This window comes from Gastrolobium bilobum, unplaced genomic scaffold, assembly GCF_033153095.1.
Source record: "Gastrolobium bilobum isolate Gb01-03AN ecotype WA unplaced genomic scaffold, APGP_CSIRO_Gbil_v1 utg1991, whole genome shotgun sequence".
Classification (NCBI taxonomy): Eukaryota; Viridiplantae; Streptophyta; class Magnoliopsida; order Fabales; family Fabaceae; genus Gastrolobium; species Gastrolobium bilobum.
The window spans coordinates 457,342-479,584 of record NW_026898956.1 but is presented as its reverse complement, the minus strand read 5'-3'; the positions used below and the strand labels follow the sequence as shown (position 1 = coordinate 479,584).

Here is a 22,243-nt window from a genome sequence, read left to right as displayed (position 1 = left end):
CCTCTTTAAATTCTCTTCTTGATATTTTAATTGTAGTCCCAAATAGTAAAGGTTATCCCTCTTTGGCACTTTTAATGTGTTATTAAAAAAAGTAAAAAAAAAAAACTAAAAAAGTGTTTTCAGATTTGAAAAAGATGAATGAATGTGAAGTAGCTAAAGAAACTTCAATGATATAATTTTTTATTATTTGTGAAAATAATACATTCACCTTGTTTGGCAGTTGCTAAGAATATTTATACAAGCTAAATCAAACTTAAGATGTCTTTTTGATGTGTGGTTATCTTAAACTACTGTTATCACTTGCCAACAAGCTTTTAGATTACATGGAATCTTACCCATTTGAGTTTGTCATCCATGAAGTAGCTACAAACTACAATTGGGCTATCATGAGTAAGGAAGACACAATTTTTCTCAATGGAGGCCACATGGAGTGTTCTTCTGGCTAAAGAAAGAATTATATCCTCTGTTTGGCTGAATGAATATAATTCTTCACTCTTCCAAGTCCACAGGCACACAGCCAGTACGGTGCTTTTTAAGTTAACACTCAACTATCTGCAGCCTCCTCTGATTTAATACTGCCCATCATCTATGAAGTATCTATTCTGACACGCATTTTCGATACATTTTCAATACATTCTTGATATGACTGTCAATTAGTCAATAGGATACAATACGTTTTCGATACGCGTATCCGATACATTAATTTTTTTTTTCCAGAATATCGGTGCTTCATAGCCCATCATTACATACCTTCTTTCTACCTTGACCCACCCAACACATTCTTTAACTTCGGTAAATCAACATTTTGTTTTTGCTTAATGGTACTTATCCGGAATCTGGAGAAGCACCAGGCAGCAGCCTAGAGTGGTTTTCACTGACGCAGAGAACTTTATACCATTCCAGTGCAGAAAGATTCACATTGATTAGCCCAGAAGGTAAGTGCTAGGGCCATAGCTCAAAATCTTTTGGAGCTACATCTCAATGTGACTTTTCAGATTATGGAGCTACATTTTTAGCATATCTGATTTAGCATTTACCACGACAAAATAAATCACAAGTAACATAAATATCTATATATGTTACTTGTGATTTATTTTGCAGTGGTAAATGCTAAATCAGATTGGCACCATCATTGAATGCTAGCAGTGATTTGTTATATATTCTATGTTTGACCGCGAAAGAAGCAACAAAAGGATAAACGCAAAAAATAAAAAGAGTGAGAGATATAAAAGCCTCATCAGTCATGACATAAAAGAAGAAAACCTATGTTAATATATTATTTTCTTTAGAACAAAAAATGAGCTATTGTAAATCACAGGTATATACCACACATCGCACTCAATCAAGCATATGTGGGGGCTTAAAGTAAACAGAAAATTCTTTGGAAAAGCATGTCAGGGTAGTTTACGAGTTTTCAAGCCTTTCGACCATATGAAAGGACCATAACAAAATCCTTAGCTGAGTTTCCAACAGAAGTCTGAATCATCTCATTCGCTGGAAATCTTTCCAACCACAGGTCAACTAAGTTCTGCAGTTTCAGTGAAGATAAAACTGGCTGACCTTGTAATGAGATCTCCACCTGTATGAGTATATATATAATCAGAAAAGCAATTAGCTTCTCAAAATGGCAATACATTGTCTACAAAGGTGTTATATTTGTCAAAGAGAGAAAACCAATTTACCTCAGCTTCGCTAGCAAGATTAAGCTTCTTCACAAGATACTTTTTGATAAAGGAAACAGGTAAATTACCATCCCTACAATAATTTGAAGATTTGTTAGTGGAACTTGTCGGTTATATCAGATATATGCTAGACAAGAAAGACAAATTAAACACAATCTGTACAGTTGAGTAATCTGTATTACTTTAGGAATAAGGCTCTTTCAAAGTTTGTTTATGAGTTCATCCACATTTAATATAATTTAAAATGTATCGAGATCTTAAAACATTAAAATTTAAGAATAAATACACATTTACTTGCTCAATTTAGAGACAATTTCACTTTAAAGGGTTTTTTATTTTTATTTTTATTTTCTTTAACAAAGAAGGCATAGTCATTCTGTTTCAATGTGGCACCGGAAGAAGACCTTTGCAATTATTAAAAATTCAGACTCATGAAATCATGATGCATGCTTTGAAGGTACCACCAGGGAAGATGGAACTTCAGTAAAGAACTTAAGTCTTAAAGCATATCTCAGAACAGGAATAAGATAAGTAATATGGGCCTATTAATGATTCCAATATAAAATATGAGAAAGCCACCCTGCGCTGTAGATTTTTGCATAATAAAAATATTTCTATAATTCAGACAATCAAGTTAACCAATTCTTTAATGCCCCTTCCCTTGATCAGAACATGTTTAAGTAAGAACATTTACAGTAATTTTGTCTTTGATTCCTGCTGACAATTCTGTGGGGGAACTAAATATCATTCAGTATATAGAATTTTACACTAGATAGAACACATTGCACTGTCTCACAAGATGCTTATCATAAATTCTTGTTTCGTTTCAATCTTTATTAACTATAGAATACTAATTAAATGCAGATTATCCAAATCTGAAATCTTACTTGTAGTTGTAGCAATATAATGAGTACTAAGTAACCACTTAACGACTTAATTAACCACAAACGTGGTTAATTGTTACTAAACTGTAAAGAATAATTTTTGTAATTTTCCCTAAAATATATTCCTCTGGTACCAATACTTGGGATTACACGGCCTCATTTTAAGTGTTCTTCTGGTCACCAAAACAAGCAAAAGCTGTATATCTCTTGTGTAGGAAACGGAAAAATAATAAGAATAATAATTTAAGAAATGTCCCAAAAACTGAAAATGCTGATGTGCGTTTATCCGAATGATATGAAACATACATAGAAGTACAAATCTAGAACAAGCGATGCTCGAGGAAGGCACTGAAAGTATGATTTATAGCATATAGAAGTGAATATACATAAACAGCTCTTTACCAAAGAAACATCAACCAGATAATGACATGTTCAGTTCAAGCACTAAAAAAAAAGGAATGAACTAAGAACATCAGAAGCCAACAAAAACTCATAACAAATAATGGGAATATAAAACTCACTTAACCCTTAGGTAGCAGGAAGATATTTGTGGCAATCGTGCACCCACTTCGCTGTATCCAGAAATTCAAATATCAGTTACTCAACATTTAAAATAAATAATAAATTTAAAGAAATCAACATTAAATAAGCCATGAAAGGTTATCTCACTTCTCTTCAGAAGCAACCAAAGAGAACCAGATTGGACACAATTCATTGTTGCTTTCACTGTTTGAACCAATCACAGATTGTGCTGGAACATTCAAGTCCTCAGAGATTCTGGCTGTTCTTTCTTGGGTGCCCTGCAACCTTTTAACTTTGATGGATTCTGATTTTGGATGATGAGTCGACTCATTGCCACTAGAGTCCACAGCCACTGGAGTCACATGATTTTCTTGCATGGTGGACTTATTACGAGACTTGTTTTTGCTTTCAGCTTCCACCAGGGAACTTAATGGCTCATACATATCAGCCTTTTCTTCCCATAACTCAGCATTGTCGCCTGAAATCTTGTCTGGCACTATTTGTTGACTGGAATTTGATTTTGAAGAATTCTGCTAATCATAGTAAATAATTGTACAGGAAATAGTCATACACTGAAGCATATATTTAAAGATCTTTCAAACAAAAAGTGATGACATAACATTAGTATCCTGAAATATACAGTGGAACAAGAGAAATCATAAACACATCAATGATTAGGAAAGAAATTAAGCTTTGTCTCCTTTACATGAACTTTGGTTTTGGAAGCCACGTTGAAAGTTTCAAGTATGGGATGATCATCATCTTTCTTTTCATCTCCCGTTACTTTGTCAGCTTGACTGGTAGGAGTTAATTCACTTAGAATGAATTTTTTCCTTGCTGCAGCTTTTGCTCTTCTTGCAGATATAATTGTAGAAACTTCATCCAAAATTTCTATCTCACAGAGTTCATCATCTTTCTTAACATCTGCCACTTCATCAGGTTTAGAAGCAGAAAAATCTGATTCTTGTGGAGTGAAAGCTTTTCTTGCAGCAGCTTTGGCTCTTCCTGCATTGGCTTTTAGCGAAGATAGAGATTTCTTCTTTCTTTTGGTTAGCAATGTAACTGAAGGAACATTGTCAAGTGCCTTAGTATTTTTTCCTTCAGAGGTGACTATTTTCTCCCTCAAATCTTGCAGGCTGTGATCTGGTCTGTAGATTTCCAAGACAGAGAAATCAGGCAAAATTCTGGAAAACTCCACAAAAACATGTTCATGGTGATCCTAGACCACTTAGAATGGTACAATAAAGTGATCCTAGGCCAATTACTTCGCAAAGAGAATAATAGACTAATCTCTCAATCATTCCTCAAAGAAGAGTCATGTTCATGGTGACTACCTTAGTTTATCCAGTGGAGAACAACCCAAGTCTGCATTGCACACTGGACAGTGCTTCAATTTCCCATCTATTAGCTTCTTATCTATGCATTCCCTGCAAACTGTTATTGAACTCGAGATTTAGGCTTTCATTCAGAGAATGAGAAACAGAAAAGTAGATGGAAAAGAAAAACAATGAATGATACTCATTGCATAAAAAATTAAGAACAGAAAGCAAGAGGATGAGGGACATTGACACCTACTTTCTAGCATAATCATACACAAGTCTTAGTCCCTGAAACTAAATGGCTAAGCTAAGTACATACTCAAAAAAATGCAAGAAATGAAATAAAAAGCATAAAAAACAACAACCATAAAGAAGATATTATCTAATAGAAATATGAGGCTTATCAGTTAATTAAGATTTTCCTAAAGAAAAAACGTGTCCTCTGAATATATTAGGGCGTGCTTGAAATGAACTTCATGAAAAGATACCAGCATTTCAATTGAAACAACTTCAAAGATTTGTCATGCAAATAGCATACAGTATCACATTTTGCTTAAAAATTGCAGAACACTACAGAATGTTTGCCGGTTACCACATAAATAAATTTCCGAGTGGCAATGGAAGCTAACTCAAGTTATGATTAACAAAGAATTTCAATCAAGTCACTAGATAAGCAAGCCAAAAAAACAGAGTGATAAGGCATTATAATTTTCAAATGCAGAAAAGGACAAAAAGAGAAGGGGAAAAAAAAGATCACACATATCATGAGCTACAATAACCAAGATTCACGAAAGTTTCTCAGCATAAAAAATCTTTGACAAGAAGATCACAAAATTGAACAAAATATAGCACGAGAAACAAAAAAGGGTGGATGAGAAAACGAAGCACTTACAAGTATGCAAGCATTCTGATATAGTGGTGGCGTTTCTGAACCATTTGTTACACAAAAGACATGTCAAGCATGCCGAGAGCTTCGCCCTATTGACCTTCAACTTTAGGCTTGTCATTGTTATTGTCTTTACATCTGTCTCTGACAATGACACACACATAAACAAACCCACACAACAAAAAACACAAGCACCTCCATGCTCACGTACCCCACATGGTGCATGTCACCAAACAAAGAGCAATGAATAAAAACATGCCAGTTTTACATCATTCTCAACGAGAAAACCGCGAGAATCACAAAGAAAATAGCTGCCACTGCCAGAGAAAAACAAAGGGTTTCAAGAATTGTACACAATCCAATGACGGGTCAAATCTTGTTATAGAAAGAGGTCGAGGAAAACGAAAAAGTGGGATTCTTGGAGTATCGATAGTGTGTCTTGTTCGATTTGTACTATGGTAGTGGAGATTTTGTTTTCATCTCTATGAGACTCAAAAACAACGTATTCAAGAATGAACCTATACGTGTGTGGGCGTGTACCAACAAAAAAGAGATGTTACCGTGAGAGAAGAAACGACATGTCAATGTGTTATGTGAATGAATGGCTTCGAAGGGTACACAATACAGTACAAATAGGGTCAGGGAACTAATCCCATTCGGGAACCCATGGACTTTGCTTAACCTTTTTGTACGGTTTGATTTGATTCCCTCGATCATAATAATTATTATGTTATAAAAGTTAAATTTTATTTTTTATACATATATTAAAGTACGTGGAGTTTATGTAAGAATAATAGTGAGAAAAAAATAAGTCTCACACATTTTCACATGTATAGAAAATAAATTTATTTATTATAATATGAGAAATAATAAATCCTATTTATAAAGGGAAAAAGAACTCTTATGTTGTAGGCGAGCTCTCTTCTCATGTTAGTGAGAGTTCGTTTTGCGTGCAATAATTCTTTTGTTTTCTTTATTTTTTATGTGTGGGCCCCACCATAACTTTGAGTGTGTAGGAGATTTCCTCCTCTCCAATAGCATGAGAAAAACATTGCCCATTTATAAATATATGTTACTTGTTCTTTTTCTTTTATGTCCTTGTCCAGTGTAAATGTTTTTCCTTATAAAATTAATCATATTTTAAGTGTTAAAATTGTCTATCTCCTTAAAATATTTTTACATGCTCATAATTTAAAGGATTAATTATCATATATATGATTTTAATGTTTTTACATTAAATGTAGATAAGTTATCTATATTCACTCTCAAAATAATATTGTTTTAGATTGAAAGATTAAAAAATTATAATAATAAAGACTATTATAACCTTGAAATAAATTATAATTACAAAAATACCTTAATTTTTATTCCATAACAACATCATTTTGGGCTAACACATATACCTTATTTGCGTTGATCATATATATATATATATATATATATATATATATATATATGAGGTAAGATCCTTTGACACCAGTGTCAAATTTCAAATTTGACATCTTATCTAAGAGTCATTAGATCAAAAAAGACCAACGACTCTGATTTGTAAACATGTGACACCATTAATCTTTTTTGATCTAACGTCTCTCAGATGAGGTGTCAAAGGATCCTACCTCTATCTATATTAGCAAATGCCCTCATATGACTATCGTATGCAATATATGCTCGAGAGACTCAATTTTCTATTGGTTTCTTTATCTTAAATTATAAATGATATGCTCTTGGCAACAGAATTAAAACAAAAATATATTTTTGTTGGTGGTGTTCCTCCATTAATGATGAAGTGCACCTTACTAAATATGGTGCAGGGCTCTAGGCTACCCAACCACTTCATTATTGTGGAAGATTTTGGAAGAAGGTGGAGGGTCCCCTCACCTTATATAAACCACTTGAATTCTTTATAATAGGCTACCTAAGTAGATAGATACCTCTAGAGAGAAGTTTGAGTAAAACCTCTTTAGAAAAGTTTGAGAATACCGCCATTATTGATGATGCTTGATTGTACCTCTAGTGTAACTAGGAGAGTTTGACATCTTTGTAATCTTTCTTTTGATATAGTGAAAGATTTTATCGACCCGTGCTCCAGAGTTTTTATTTCTTCACATTAAAGGAGGTTTTTCACGTCAAAATTGAATTATGTTCTCTCTCTCTTTCTGCATTTTTTGTTTCTGCTGCATGTTGGTTGACCTGGTGATTTCAGGCCAACCTGATAATGCCGAGATCCGAGCACGACGTGCCGACTTTCGCACGCTTGCACGCCAAGTTTGAGGGACCGACTTGTCCCAACAATTTTGAGTGACTTGTTTTGTGTTAGACTATATAAAATGTCGAAGTTAATTAATAAAATCATTAATTTTTTAAATTATGTAAATGTTATTTTAAAACATGAAGGGAAAATTAATGAAGTACCTGCATGAACCGAAAATTTGTTTGAGTTTTATTCGGATTATGTCTTCCCTTTCTTTTTTAATTAATCTTCGCTTGAATCAATATCTTCTTATCTGTCCAACTTTCGAAGGTGTGACTGTTTCGCCAATGGAGCTTTCTGTAACTTCATCAGAAAATCATATAGATAAAAAAAAAATTGCTAACTTTTGTGGAAGATAATTATTCTATTAACTTTTTTTTATCTTTAATTTATACCCTGTTACTGCCAAGATCTTAAATCGCCTATGTACTTCATCTTTAAATTAAGTTTAACTTTTTTTAGAAAATTAAATAGAAGGGAAATTAGCTTGAAAACAAAAGATAGCATAAGATAAGATAAATGGAGTATCTTAAAAAAAATTGTCACATACGCTTTTCCACCTCTGATTACTTTATTTACCTCAATTTCAGTTAATTTTTGTTCAAAATATAAAAATTTCAACATCATCCCCCTCACCCACCCCACCCGAATCCTTGTTATTCTCATGAGGAGGATTTCTATCAGATCTAACTTGAAGAAAAGAATATGGAGAGAGAAAGAAAGAGAGACGTACCTAATCAGATATATCTTTGATAGAAATGGCGTGCACTGTGCAGTTCTGGATTAGAAGATGATGTGCGTTCCATGTTTGAGATTTGTTGGTTATGCCAAAATGCAACGTACGTGATATTAGTAATGCAAAGTGTGAAATATATTTGTTTTATCAGCGACTCTGACAATTAGTTTACACGTTGTTGCCCTGCATGTAATGCATATACCTTTTAATAACAGTTACAAGACTCAATTAAATTTGCCATTAAACACTGAATAATAACAAAACAAAAAAAATCAGAGAATAAGAATATCACTATCCAAAAACCAAAAGGGATATAAAAGTTGAAGGTGGAATCAAAACCGTCTCTATTTTGCACTAAAAAGTTTGAATAAAAAAAATCTTGTGTTCAAATTTAATTGTTCTTTTTAATATAAAAATTTAAATTACATGCCCATCATAAAAAAAATCATTAAATTATGTATATTATATAAATTTTGTAACATCTTGCATGCCTTGACCTAGTTCGTTACCTCTCTATTGTATCAAGGACTACACATAAATACAATCCATAACTCAATATATGTAGAAAGAGAGATCTCAGACCATATTTTATACGGTCTTCAAATCAATGACTTCAATCAATTGTGAGAAGAAGGTTATGGGGAACCTTAGGTAACAAACAAATTATTATAATTGTTTACCTACATGAGAAAGTAAGCTTCAATTTTCTAACGAAAGAAAAAAGTAAATTGTAAATTATTTCCTTCATGAAATTGTAAATTGTAATTTCAAAATAAATAACTTGAAATATTTTTTAATTAATATTTAATTATTAATTTTATTTGAGAAATCATAATTATATAAAATAAAATTTAGGAAAAGTTAATATTTTTATATTTATAAAACCACAAGGGGTTTAAGTGATATATTTTTGTGACCACAATGAATGTAAGTGAAAATTTGAAACCACGAGAGTTAAATGATAAATTATTTAAGCACAATGGGTCTAAGTGACAAGTTTATAACCACAAGCGATCAAGTGATAAATCATAAAATCACAATGGGTGAAAATAAAATTTTTCTTAAAAATTATAATAATGATATCATTCCTAAAAATCACATTAGTCAAGTAAAAGCTAATGATCAACAAAATATGTGATTCAATTAATTTTCTTACATAAGAAGACTCTACCTAAGGAAAAAACTACAGGCTCATAGTTGAATTGGTTAACATACAACTTTCAAAACTATCAAGGCCATCACAAAAATATAAGAAGAAACACATGCCTTAGTAAAAGCAATACTTACAGTAATACTTGTATGTCATGATCAAACATAACTTAATCATAACAATGAAGTAATAAAATGTTTCACCAATACATTTATAACCCTTTCATAAACAACATTACCATAGCAATCTATTAATCATACACATTGTTTTTGTAATGGTGGCTCAAGCCATTACTTTTTGTGTGTATGGGTGACTATCTTTAGTGAGCTCAAACCATATCAAGGTGTCCCTTGTCCATAGCCTTATGTATTTTCCACCCTTATCGGGACAACAACACCAAGGTCATCCCCAAAAATCAAAAGTTCATGTCCACTCCAAAAATTCCAGATTTTGGATATGTTAAAGTAGTCATCTTAAGCTTTCTAAGGTCGTAAAGCTCGTTTAATTTGGACTTACATAATTCAAGTTATGAAACTCCCAAGACAATTATTTAGACAGGGTTATTGCAATCAGGATAATAACTTCACACGATTTCTAGAAATAGGCTCCATAAACAAAAATTCCTAAAATTTCTTTATTTGAAAGGCTTTATGTCAACTTTGCATAGCCACAAGTTTAATTCCATTTGACTCTTGTGACTCAAATTATAGTTAAAAGAGCGCAAAAAAATTGTCTAAGATCCCAAGGACAACGCCTAGTACTTAAAATTTGAGTTGCAACATTGATTCCATACAATCTAACATTGGCTTAATGAGACCCATTGTCTTAAATCAACTCTTGACCATTGTAAAGAACCTTGGGATACACCACCCCAAAAGCTAGCTCAAAGGGTGAGAGTGCCCAAGGCCTTATAAACTCCACATTAGTTGCTCATACAACCAATGTGGGACTATATATCTCAACACGCTCCCTCACACGAGAGCCCATTGGGCTTGAAGAGTGGATGATGCAACAGGCCCAGCCTACCTGTGCTAAGAAATTCTACAAGAGAAAGTGGGGGACAGCGATGCTCTATACCATGTAAAGAACCTTGGGATACACCACTCCAAAAGCTAGCTCAAAGGGTGGGAGTGTCCAAGGCCTTATAAACTCCACATTAGTTGCACATACAACTAATGTGTGACTATATATCCCAAGGTTCTTTACAACCATAAACCTCCATAATATACATCCGAACAAATCATGTTGAGACAACATATTCATACATATCTCAACTGTGTCAGACACCATGTTAGGGAATAACATAATTTCATATATCATCTCTTATATTTACAATTTGACAAAGGTAATGAACTTTTTTTGCATAATTTTTATAGCATAGCCATCATATATTTAGTCCAGTAATACATAAAACAACCCATTAAATCAGTCATACACCAAATTATGGATTTATCACACAAGTATACCATTGTTAATATACTAAAAAGGAGATTAATAGATGAAAATGCAAATAACAGATTAATAGATGAAAATGCAAATAACATCCAAGAGCATATACTTTTTTCTTTTCTTTGCATAAGAATTTAAGCAAAAGAAACAAAATGTTGTCATACTTCTTCCATGTTCTCCAGAATAATATGCAATCCAATTGAAGAATATCTCAAAATGATACAAAAACAGACTTTAAGCATCAATATATCATTGTCTAAATATGCAAAAATGTTTGTGTATTGATAGCTAATCAGTCATACAACAAACTATAGATTTATCACACAAGTATACCTTTGTGTATATACTAAAAAATGGATTAATAGATGAAAATGCAAATAACATCCAAGAGCATATAGTTTTTCTTTTCTTTGCATAAGAATTTAACCAAAAGAAACAAAATGTTGTCATCCTTTTTCCATGTTCTCCAGAATGATATACAATTCAGTTCAAGAATATCTCAAAATGACACAAAAGTAGCCCATAAGTATTAATATATCATTGTCTAAATATGCAAAATGGTTTGCATATTGATAGCCAATTAGATTCAAATCATACATTAACAATTCACTACATATTAATTGTCATTAAAAGAATAAGGCTATGTTTTACATTTTACATTCCAATACAAATATCTATGGCTATGACAAAAGATTAACCGCCTAAAAATAACATGATTCCACAAAGACCTCAGCCACAATTAAAGCACACATTAATCAAGCATTTAACTTCTTTGCTCACGTGAAGCAGCCAATTCTTCATTGTTTCTTCAAATGAATAATTTTCACAAGGGGTGAGATAAACTCTAAATAAGCTAAAGAACTTAAATTCATCTTTCCATTCCAAGTGCATCATCCAAGAAAGCTTCTTAGCTAGGAAAAAAATCTAAACACATATTAAGTATGTAAATTTGCACATAAACTTGGTGAATGTGGTTATCTCCAAAAATCAAAGTCTACAACTATTTTTGTGTATTTATTTGACATCTACATGGTAAGTTCATACACTTTGTGAGGCTTCCCTCACAATTTTCAATCAAATACAATTCTACGAATAATGCAAGCATCATCCATACCACATGTACATATAACCAATCACAAGTCATGGACCAATAATAGAGACAACTTTGGAACAGTGACCATTTTGCCACGTTTCCCCAAATTATTTATCAGACTGCCATTTTGCCAGCAGTAATGACACATGTCAAGCAGGCACTAATACAAGCATAATTCGCCACAGTGTAGCGAATTACTGCCAGCTTGACACGTGTCATTTTTACTGACTATGCAGCCTGACATGGCATATTTCGCTACACTGTGTAGCGAATTATTTGCAAGCATAATTCGCTACACTGTGTAGCGAATTATTTGCAAGCATAATTCGCTACACAGTGGAGCGAATTATGCCACCTGGCATTCCAAAAAAATTTACTGTTAGCGTGGCAGTCTAGTAAATAATTTGGGGAAGCGTGGCAAAATGATCACTGTCCCGACAACTTTAGCATAAACCATAACAATTCAAACTATCTAGCAACATTAAATTCACAGGGGTATGCCTCAACAATAAATTGGTGTGCATAAAACAATAAGTTAATCAACATTATCTTAATTTATTCATTTCATTGGTATTTTGGTCCTCTCTCTTTCTCTCTTTTCAATGTGTGTTAGGTTAAACTCGGGAAGACACACACAAAGAATAGCCTGCCCTTCATGGCAATGTAATTACACAAATGGTCAATATCAAAATTTATGCTTGTAATAATTTCCTTTTTCCTTAAAATGTATTCTCATATTATCTAACCATCATTTTTCATAAATCATATCAAGCAAGAAAATGCAACTTGAAATTCATCAATAAAATTCATTCATCGCACATCACATACCAAATACCACAACTAATCAGCCCTCTATCAAAATGTAGTTCAATAGGAAATAGGGAAAAAAAATATGAAGCTTACTTCACTTAGACTAAGAAAAGGTCGAGCTTCTTCCCTAGATTTTTGCCCCAGAGAATTGTCTCAGTCTGAATGCAAGAATCATTCCTTGATTTTATCTTTCACTTGAAACAACGAGGGCAGAACTACTAGAAATAAAGAGGAGAAGATCATGATAGTCACGATGCTGGTGAATGGTTAAGGTTACGAGTGTGATTATGATGGAGAATCGAGGAAGATATAAAAGGGGTTTCTTATGCAACCATAGAGAGACAAAAAAGAAAAAGAAAAAGAAAACCGTGACTTGGAGGAATATAAATAAAAAAGAAGGCTTTATTTGGTATTTCATTAAGTGGTTAGAATGGAAAATGTCAATGTTGCCCCCAAGTGAATAATGGAACATGATTAATTCTCTAAGGATAATTTCGATAATCACACCCCTATAATTACTAAACATTACCACAATAAAAAAACTCACCTCTAAACATTAGCCTATAAATACAATTAAAGGTGTGGGTGTTATAAATATGGGGTTTGCATTTGTCATTTAACAAGACACAACAAAGTTTCCTACACACATAATATTTTGTGAGGCCCACACTTTTTGAAGAAAAAAGAAAAAAGAAACTACGGCACGCAAAACGAATCTATATAACATTACACAATCACTTTTCCTACAACATAACTCTTATAAAACCCTATAAATATTGGGTAAAAGATATTATTAATAATCTATTTTTTTTAAACAAAAAAGTAAAAATATTACAACAATTGCATAAGTTTTTTGAAAAAAAAAGTGCATTAAAAAATATTTTAATATTTTTCTCAAAAGTTAGAAATAATAACTTCTAAAAAATTCTAATAAAAGTATACTATAAAAATAATTTTTTTTTTAATTTTACCAAATGGTCCAAATTCATCCCTCGCACCGATTTATGTTGAACCAAGGCATTCAATTCACAAAATATATAGACAGGGTAAAGCTTGAATATCTTTCATGTGATTTATTTTAAAATTAATTACTCTCTTAAATCTTTTTATCATTTACTTCATAGGAATTTTTTTTTCCTGCTTAAGTGTAAGACTATCTAAATGTTATTTAAAATTGAATGAATTATCCATTTTATTCTGTATACAAAAAATGAAATATCATACAAGATTTGTGTGGGACTAAAACTTGAAAATGAAAAAAAAATCAAATTAAATATTTTATCTAAGTGGTACTTTGTCATGTTTTCGCTTATATATAAACTAAAACTTAAACAAAGCTAGGCGAGAAAAAATCACATAAAAAATAAGTGATTCAAAAAAATTATGGGAATGTGTCATTTTAAAATAAACCATATATGAAATATGTAAACTTTAGAGAGTGGAAGAGTAAATAAATAATGTTATATCTACATACAAAATTGTTTTTTCGGTCGCAAAAAGTTTTTGCGATGAAAATTGCTTGTTTTGCGATGGAAAATGTCCGTCACAAATAAATTGTTTTTCTAGTAGTGCCTACTATTAGAGGTGGCCATATGGTTAAATATGACGGGTCAACCCGTCAAAACGGGACAGGTTGAGTTATACATTTCAACCCACCAACTCAACTCAACCCGCCCTGCTTAGTTGTGGGTCCAAATCCATTGGCGGTGGGTCGGGATGGGTTGGGCCACGAGTCATTTTTTTTACTATTAGGTAGTATTTTATTTGTCACTAAACTTTTGTGGTATGATTTTTTTTTTTTTATCATAGTACTTCCCTAGAAAAAATAAAGAAGAAAAATTTTATTCACAACAAAGGTTATCCATATATGGATGGAAAAATAAGTTACTAAAAAATGTCTGACTGAATATTAGTATACATTTAAGCTTGAAATTGGGGAAAAAATTAAGGAAATTGTGAAATGAAAATATGCAATATTATAAAATTAATAAAATATAATTTATTTTTAATTTTTATGGCGATTTGACCCGCTAATCCGACAATCCACCACAAAACGGGATGGATTGAAATTTTTAACTCATATCAAAATACGGGACGAGGCATGACGGAACGGACTAACCCATTTTTAACGGGTTGGTGACGGGATGGATCAGGTCGGGGCGGGCCTATCTATTTCTCCACCTCTAGCTAGTGTCTGTGTACCATTAAATTAGGGAAAAATATTTCTCCAGTCACCGGAGATAAAGTTATCTGCAGTGAGCTCAAAACGACGTCATTTTGGGTTATAAGATTAAAAGATTATAATGATAAAGACTAATATAACCCTGTAATATATTATAATTATAAAAATACCTTAATTTTCGCTCCAAAACGACGTCGTTTCGAGCTCACTGAGATTATTTTATCGCTGATGACTGGAGAAATTCTTTACCCTTAAATTATAGAAGTATTTATACGGAAATCAAATCAAACTTTTTAATCCACATCCACAAAAATCCCAAGGACTCGTCCAGATGCGTGTGCTCAAACTAATTCGAAATGGAAGCCGATATGCATCTAATTGGCTGAAATCGGATACATTTATGATGCGTATCCTATTCATGTCTACATAAAAAGTGAACGGAAGAAAAATAATAATTTTTTAAGTGCTTAAAAATTTTCCTTCCAAAAATTAATTTTATTTCTTATGCTCACATTAAATTATATTTTTCTCTATTTCTCTTTTTACCTCTATTTTTTTTCCTTTTTCTTTCCTTTATTTGACTTTTTTCCTTCTTTTTTTGTCTTCTCTTATTAATTAATTTATTTTCTTCTTTTTCTTTATTTTTATCTCTCTATTTTTTCTATGTATTTTAATTTTAATTGTTTTTCTCCTCTTATTTTTTTTATCTCCTATGCACTTTTATTTTCACTTTATTTTATTTTATTCTTCTTCTGAATTATTTGTTGCAATGTTTACATTACTAATGTTATTTATAGTTTTTTTTTGGTAACAAAATTATTTATAGTTTTTTATGCTCAAGTAAGTGCACTTGAAAAAAAATATTAAACCCTTTTTTAAATGAAGAAAAACAGTGTTAGATTGACAGAAAAAGCATACAAAGATTAATATATTCAACTTTATTTAATCACATGTTATTAAAAGAGTTTAATGTTTCCTCGATTACAAGGGATAAAATTATTTTTGCAATCTAGAAAAATATTATTTTGAGTTTCGGAAGAAAATATACATCACATTATGAGAATTCTTGTTGTAAGAAAGAAATAAAAATTTCAAAATATTTTGTATTATTTTTTTTCAAATCCCAAAACAATATTATTTTAGGATTATCTGCAATCTCCTTATATGCTATAGAGAAACATTGTTCCCTTATTAAAAAGCTGAAGGATATTGTAACAATCAAGTCGTGTTACTACCAAGTTACTACCAATCAATCTTACCGTTAGATCGATTATGTTGATCCAACGGTTATATTTATTTCCATCTTTGTATGGTCATGATTTCCCAAATTTAATACTTTATATTTATTTCCACCTTTGTATGGTTGTGATTTCTCATATGTATTTCCACATTAAAAAGAGATGGAGAGTTAAAGGAATTAACAATATCTGGCCAAGAAGCCATCAATGGAGGACCCGTGGGAGGTGATACTGTATTGTAGAGGTGATAAGCAAATCAACATTCGAGTTTTCCTTGTTCATCAAGAGGTGAATTTGTTGGTTTCTTTGTTTGTTTGGTCATCTATACTTGTTGATTTGCTTCATATGCATGAAATCTGCTTTTGTTTATGGACGAGATTTGACCTTTGTTGTCTGCCTGTTGGGAGATTTAATCGATTAAATAGGGAGATTTACTCGATTAAATAGGGAGATTTAATCGATTAAATCTCGAGTCAACCATTTTTGCCTGTTTTGACTAATCGATTAAATATTCAAGTTAATCGATTAAGGAGGAGCAGATTGGTGGATAATTTTGAATAAGGGGCAAAATGATTATTAATTAATTAATGAAGAGTAAAAAGGTCAAAAAGCCCATTTTTTTATTATAATACTTTTAATATTATATTTATTATATACTTCTATATTAATGTAGTCTGACCAATTCGACTAATGACCCTTGATTGAAGCATTAATTCACCGGTTGAAACAGTAATTTATTAATTCAAAATTTAACCTTGATCAACGCCCTGAACCGAATTTAATAGCATTACTATTCACACAATTGTTTCTTAATGCTTGAATCCGGAGAACAAAGTAATTGAGGACATAGTAGAACCACTTAACAGTCGCTCCATATTAACTATGGGACTCTTAGAACTAAGCTCCCACTAGATCCTTTAACAGCTGTTGTTACTTAACTATACAAACCAGCTATGAAGCGTAACACTTCAAAAATCATTGACGTGTTCTTTGTGACATTCTCTGATACTTCAACTGACACTCCAACACGCATTGAAGAGACTCATAAAAGAATTCAAAAGTTATATTAAGTTACGTTTTTAGTTCCAACTGTTAAATTTGTTGGAATATGATTACCATTTTATTGAGTTTAAATAAAAATATTTATGATATCTTATGTTTTTTTGCAAAATTAATTGATATTATAAGTTTATTTTCAATTTTTTTTGTTAAGTTACTGAATATTAAATATAATATACACTACATAAATTAAAAATATTATTTAATATCAAAACATGTCCTAACTTGTCAAAATCTAACATTTTTTAAAATTAACGTGTGGGAGATATCTCTTGTCTCGTGTTGATGTCGGTGCAAGTGTGCAACATAGCAAACCAGTTCAAAAAAATCTTGAATCACCTCTGATAGAAAGCGATGCCGCTCAAGTTTTTAGACTATCTATAAGTCCTAGAGTTCATTCTCTGCACCCTTTTCCAGCTAAATAATTTTCATGATCCAATCAACCTCTTTTTGTGAGAATAGGCAATAATCAGAAGAAATGAAACAGCAGAAATTATTCCTGAGACAATAACTACCAGCGAACAAAGAAAGTATATTTTATTCTTTATTCAGAATATATAGTTCAAAATATTGCAGCCACATATATTTATAAGCACTGGCGCGTGCATAAACATCAATCGTTTGCGTACCCATTTGAACGTGTTACCATGGTCCATGGTTGTTATTCCAAGTAAATGGGATATTCATGCCAAAAATAGCAGCCACCAAAGAGTAGAAAGATATACAAACAGTTCCGGAGCCAAGAAAGAGCTCTAACTGAAGTGTTGAAGAAGAAGGATTAGCAACCTCATGCATCGAAATAAGATACATTAGAGAATACTGATAAATGACATGCATGGTTCAGAAAACATAATAGGCACCTGAATCAGCCGATTACGATGGTTGTCAAGCAGCAACATGGAAAAGCTTGACTCATATTACATCTCATTTTCCAAATACCAACAGATATCGCCGGTAAATTAATATAATAGTTACTTACTTGAATATTAATATAATCTTCGGTATCATTAATATACTCTCGTAGCTTTAAATGAAAAGAAAAGAAAAAGTAATTATAAATATGGGATTTGCATTTCTCATTTAACATGACACAACAAACATTCCTACACACACAACATTTTGTGGAGCCCACACTTTTTGAAGAAAAAAGAAAAAAAATAAATTACGGCACGCAAAACGAGTCTCTATAACATTACACAATCACTTTTCCTACAACATAACTCTTATAAAACCCTAGAAATATATAATACTCGGCTGCTTTTACGTAAAGCTATCTAGAACAGCAAATTCAGAGTCCAAGTAAAATTATACAATTTAAGAACACAGACTATTAAAGAGGCAAAGCAAACATCAAAAGAGTGCTCTGCTTTCAAACCCTTTCTAGAAAAGTTTAATCTATTAGGCGTATGAAAATTAAGATTTACAGCTACCTATATTGCACATACACATACTGTGGTTAATTTGTTCATTGTGCCTTCAATTTGAATGAAATAAGCTTGCAAAATGAACAAACACTACTTATAACAGTTCTTTTTTCATTAAACAAAGGGAAATAATACTCTCATGCTACATGAGAGTAAATTATTTTCCTACACAAATTTATTTTCTATGCCAATTAATTTTTCTTTTCTTTTTAAATATAAAATATGGGACTCACATTTAACTTCTCTCTACTTTTTTTCTCTCCTACAATCCTATAACATAAGAAAATTTAAACCCTTAAACAAAATATGGAGGATTCTTTATTGGAAAAAAACGTTTTTCCTATTACAGTAGATAGAGTTATTTCATGCTGCCCCAAAACGATATTGTTTGGGGGTTTAGGATTAAAATAAAAGATATTTTAAAAATTTTACATTCCTGTTTAAATCATGAATTTTACTAAAATATCTTTTATTTTTATTCTTTAACCGCAAAACAATGTCGTTTTAGGACGCACGAGATAACTTTATCTCGAGAAATTTTAATCCCTTATTTATTACCCTTTTTTAAAGTAAATAATGTTTTAATTACCTAGAGTAACATTTCTAGCTTTTCCACATCATTTTCATCTAAATGAACTGTTGCTACACTTGCTCTACATGCTCTGGATATCTTTGATCCTATGGTGGGAGAGGCAACTAAACAATTTGCAGGACCTGGTCCGCTAACTGGTGATGATGAAGTTGCCAACTTTCTTGACACGTACAGGTCAACCATATCATCATCATTATCCAGCAATTCTTCAAGCACATCTCTGACCTGTTGCAGATAACAATTACTGGTGAAGGAGAAGGAAACAAGAACATATTTTGTATTCCATTTTAAAACTAATCTAGATTCTTGGCAGTTTTGGGGCTTTACAAAATCCATCATTCACAATGTTGTTGAAGTCATCAACAAGCATAAGTCAATGATTAAAAAAAAAATCACTCCCTTTAAATTTCATCCCGGATTAGAGAAACCAATGATGTGATTTAAAAAAATATTTTTGTATATAAAGGAAAATTGAATCCTCTCGTGTGTAAATTTCACATTGATATCATGTGTGAATATGTATCCATCTCTGTTTTTATAGATATTCACAAAGATTGATAGATCCCAAGAATTTGTGCAAGTCAAGTAACTTTCATCAGCCCAACAGTTGAATTGAAATTTCTCATCTAGTAGATCAAGTACATAAAATGTCATAGTTTTGAAACTAGTTAATGCTTCATTTCATCACTTTATGTTGATGTATAACATGCTTTTTTAAAATACAAGCAAATGTAGCTTATTAGATTACATACTTATGAATGTCTGATTTATCTAAAATTTGGTATGCATGGTCATCTATATAACTTCACATTATTCAACAAATGAATTGGATAATTTCGCATTCTATAAAAAGTTATTGAACAGTGTAAGTGTTCAGGATTTGCTCCTAGAGAAGGTGGATCTATTCCCTTTTAAAAACTGTAAAGTAGAAGTACAAAAGAACCTCCAATACCTTTGTATGTCAGAATCAACTTTGAGTGTGAATGTTAGAAACCCAACTTTATATACCTAAAAACAATAACAGCATAAAGGATCTACGAAAATAATCCCACATAAGGTAGTGAAAATTGGGTCTTCTGACCTAGAAAATAAACCTTCCAAATTTTCAAACTCTAGTAAAATGATATGAAGGATTTTTTTTATAATGAATCTTTCATCAACTCATGCATCATCTCACAAATCAATAGCACTGAGAAGCAGAAGGTGCAGAATATATTCATATAAAAGTAAGGAGTCTTTTTCCAAACATAAAATTTTCAGTAGTAGAGGAAAATTCGGCATACCTTTTGAACCTAGCAATCAACCATGTCATTGCACTCTTCAGTTTACGAACTTTGTCCAAACTATGACTACTAATCTGCAAATTATAATAATTCAAAAGTTCATAACAACTGAACCAAAAAAAGAAGGTACAGTTTCAAACATTGAACTAGAGCATCCACATATCAAGCCAAGCAAACATAATTAGACTGAACCCCTCAATGATAAAAAGATGACAAGTATAAGAAATCAAAAGGACAAGATATTTGAAGTGAAAGAAAGAAAAGTCCACCAAACCTTTTTTAGAAAGCTTCTTATTTGTTAGCTTATTCTATATCTGAGAAAGGGTATATGGGGTTCAGATTAGGATCGAAACAAGAAAGAAGAAATAACTACTTCAGTATCATGATTCATGTTGACCATCAAGATTCTCTTTAGCATCCCCTTGCTGTTGATGAATGGCACTTACTTGAGGCAATCGCCTTTGCAATACCTCAACAACAAGGACCACTTTTTCTATATCTGTTGAATCTCGTAGCAATACCTATATACGTACCACAATATAGTTATAATCAGAATGCGGGAGCAAAACCATAGTATTGATTTCATAATATTTCTATTTATGTTGTTTCAGAGAAATAGGAAGCCATAGTGATTTTATTCATTCTCCTTCAAAAAATAGAGGTGGTGACATCACCGGGGACCCCACATACTGTTATTACAAGAGTAATTTGTCCCGTGAATTCTAAATTTGTTAAAAATTAATGTTTGAATTAGTTTAAAATATATAAAATATAAAATATATTGGGAAGATATAGAAGAAGTAAATTTATAAAGGGAAAATTAAAAAAAAAAAAAAAAAAAACCCTATAACTTTTTCCATAATCATTTATCCTCTAACTTAAATTTTTTTTATCATTTACCCCCATAAATGAAGGGGATAAGTGATAAAGAAACATTAAGTCAAGAAGATAAGTGATAAAAAAAAATCTAAATAAAGTTTTAAATGATTCAAAAAATTTGTGAGGAGTATAAATGATAATTACAAAACTCATAGGAAACTTTTTGAAGTTTTCCCATTTATAAAAAGTAGATTTAAGGCTTTAATGTTTCTAAAGTGAATGTAGATAAATTATAATTACAAAAATACCTTAATTTCCGCCTCAAAACGACGTCGTTTTGGACTTAATGTAAATAAGTTATAATTATAAAAATACCTTGATTTCCGCCTCAAAACGACGTCGTTTTAAGCTTAATGTAGATAAGTTATCTACATTGACTTAAAAAAAACGAACCATATATATATATATAAAAGCAGGATCTTTTGACACCAGTGTCAAATTTCAAATTTGACATCTTATCTGAGAGCTATTAGATCAAAAAAATCAACAACTCTGATTTGTAAGTATGTAACATTATTGATCTTTTTTTATCTAACGTCTCTCAGATGAGGTGTCAAGTAAAAAATTTAACACTGGTGTCAAAAGATCTTGACTCGGGCGTTTGGTACAAGAGAAATTTTTATTTGTCCGGGAATCTCGATTTTCAAAAATATGATTTTTGCATTCAGTTTACGATAATATCTGAAAATTTAAAATTTAGAAAAATTCAGTTTCCCGAGAATCCCTTAAAATCCCGCGTACCAAACGCCCCTATATATATATATATACACACACACACACGAGACTAAGACTTGAAATCAGTTT

At 31.6% G+C, this 22,243-nt stretch overlaps 1 protein-coding gene and 1 pseudogene across 1 annotated transcript; both read right to left on the bottom strand.

The window, feature by feature from the left end:
- Nucleotides 1–1,414: 1,414 nt before the first annotated feature.
- LOC133285761 (E3 ubiquitin protein ligase DRIP2-like) lies at nucleotides 1,415–5,414 on the bottom strand. The gene is made up of 7 exons (XM_061483041.1): nucleotides 5,300–5,414; nucleotides 4,423–4,522; nucleotides 3,795–4,236; nucleotides 3,236–3,618; nucleotides 3,088–3,138; nucleotides 1,683–1,755; nucleotides 1,415–1,579 (listed from the first exon to the last, which is right to left on the bottom strand). Exons 1-7 carry the CDS (start codon nucleotides 5,412–5,414, stop codon nucleotides 1,415–1,417), a joined length of 1,329 nt encoding a protein of 442 aa, XP_061339025.1.
- Nucleotides 5,415–17,689: 12,275 nt separating this feature from the next.
- Nucleotides 17,690–21,466, bottom strand: LOC133285760 (magnesium transporter MRS2-I-like; annotated as a pseudogene).
- Between the last annotated feature and the right edge of the window lie 777 nt (nucleotides 21,467–22,243).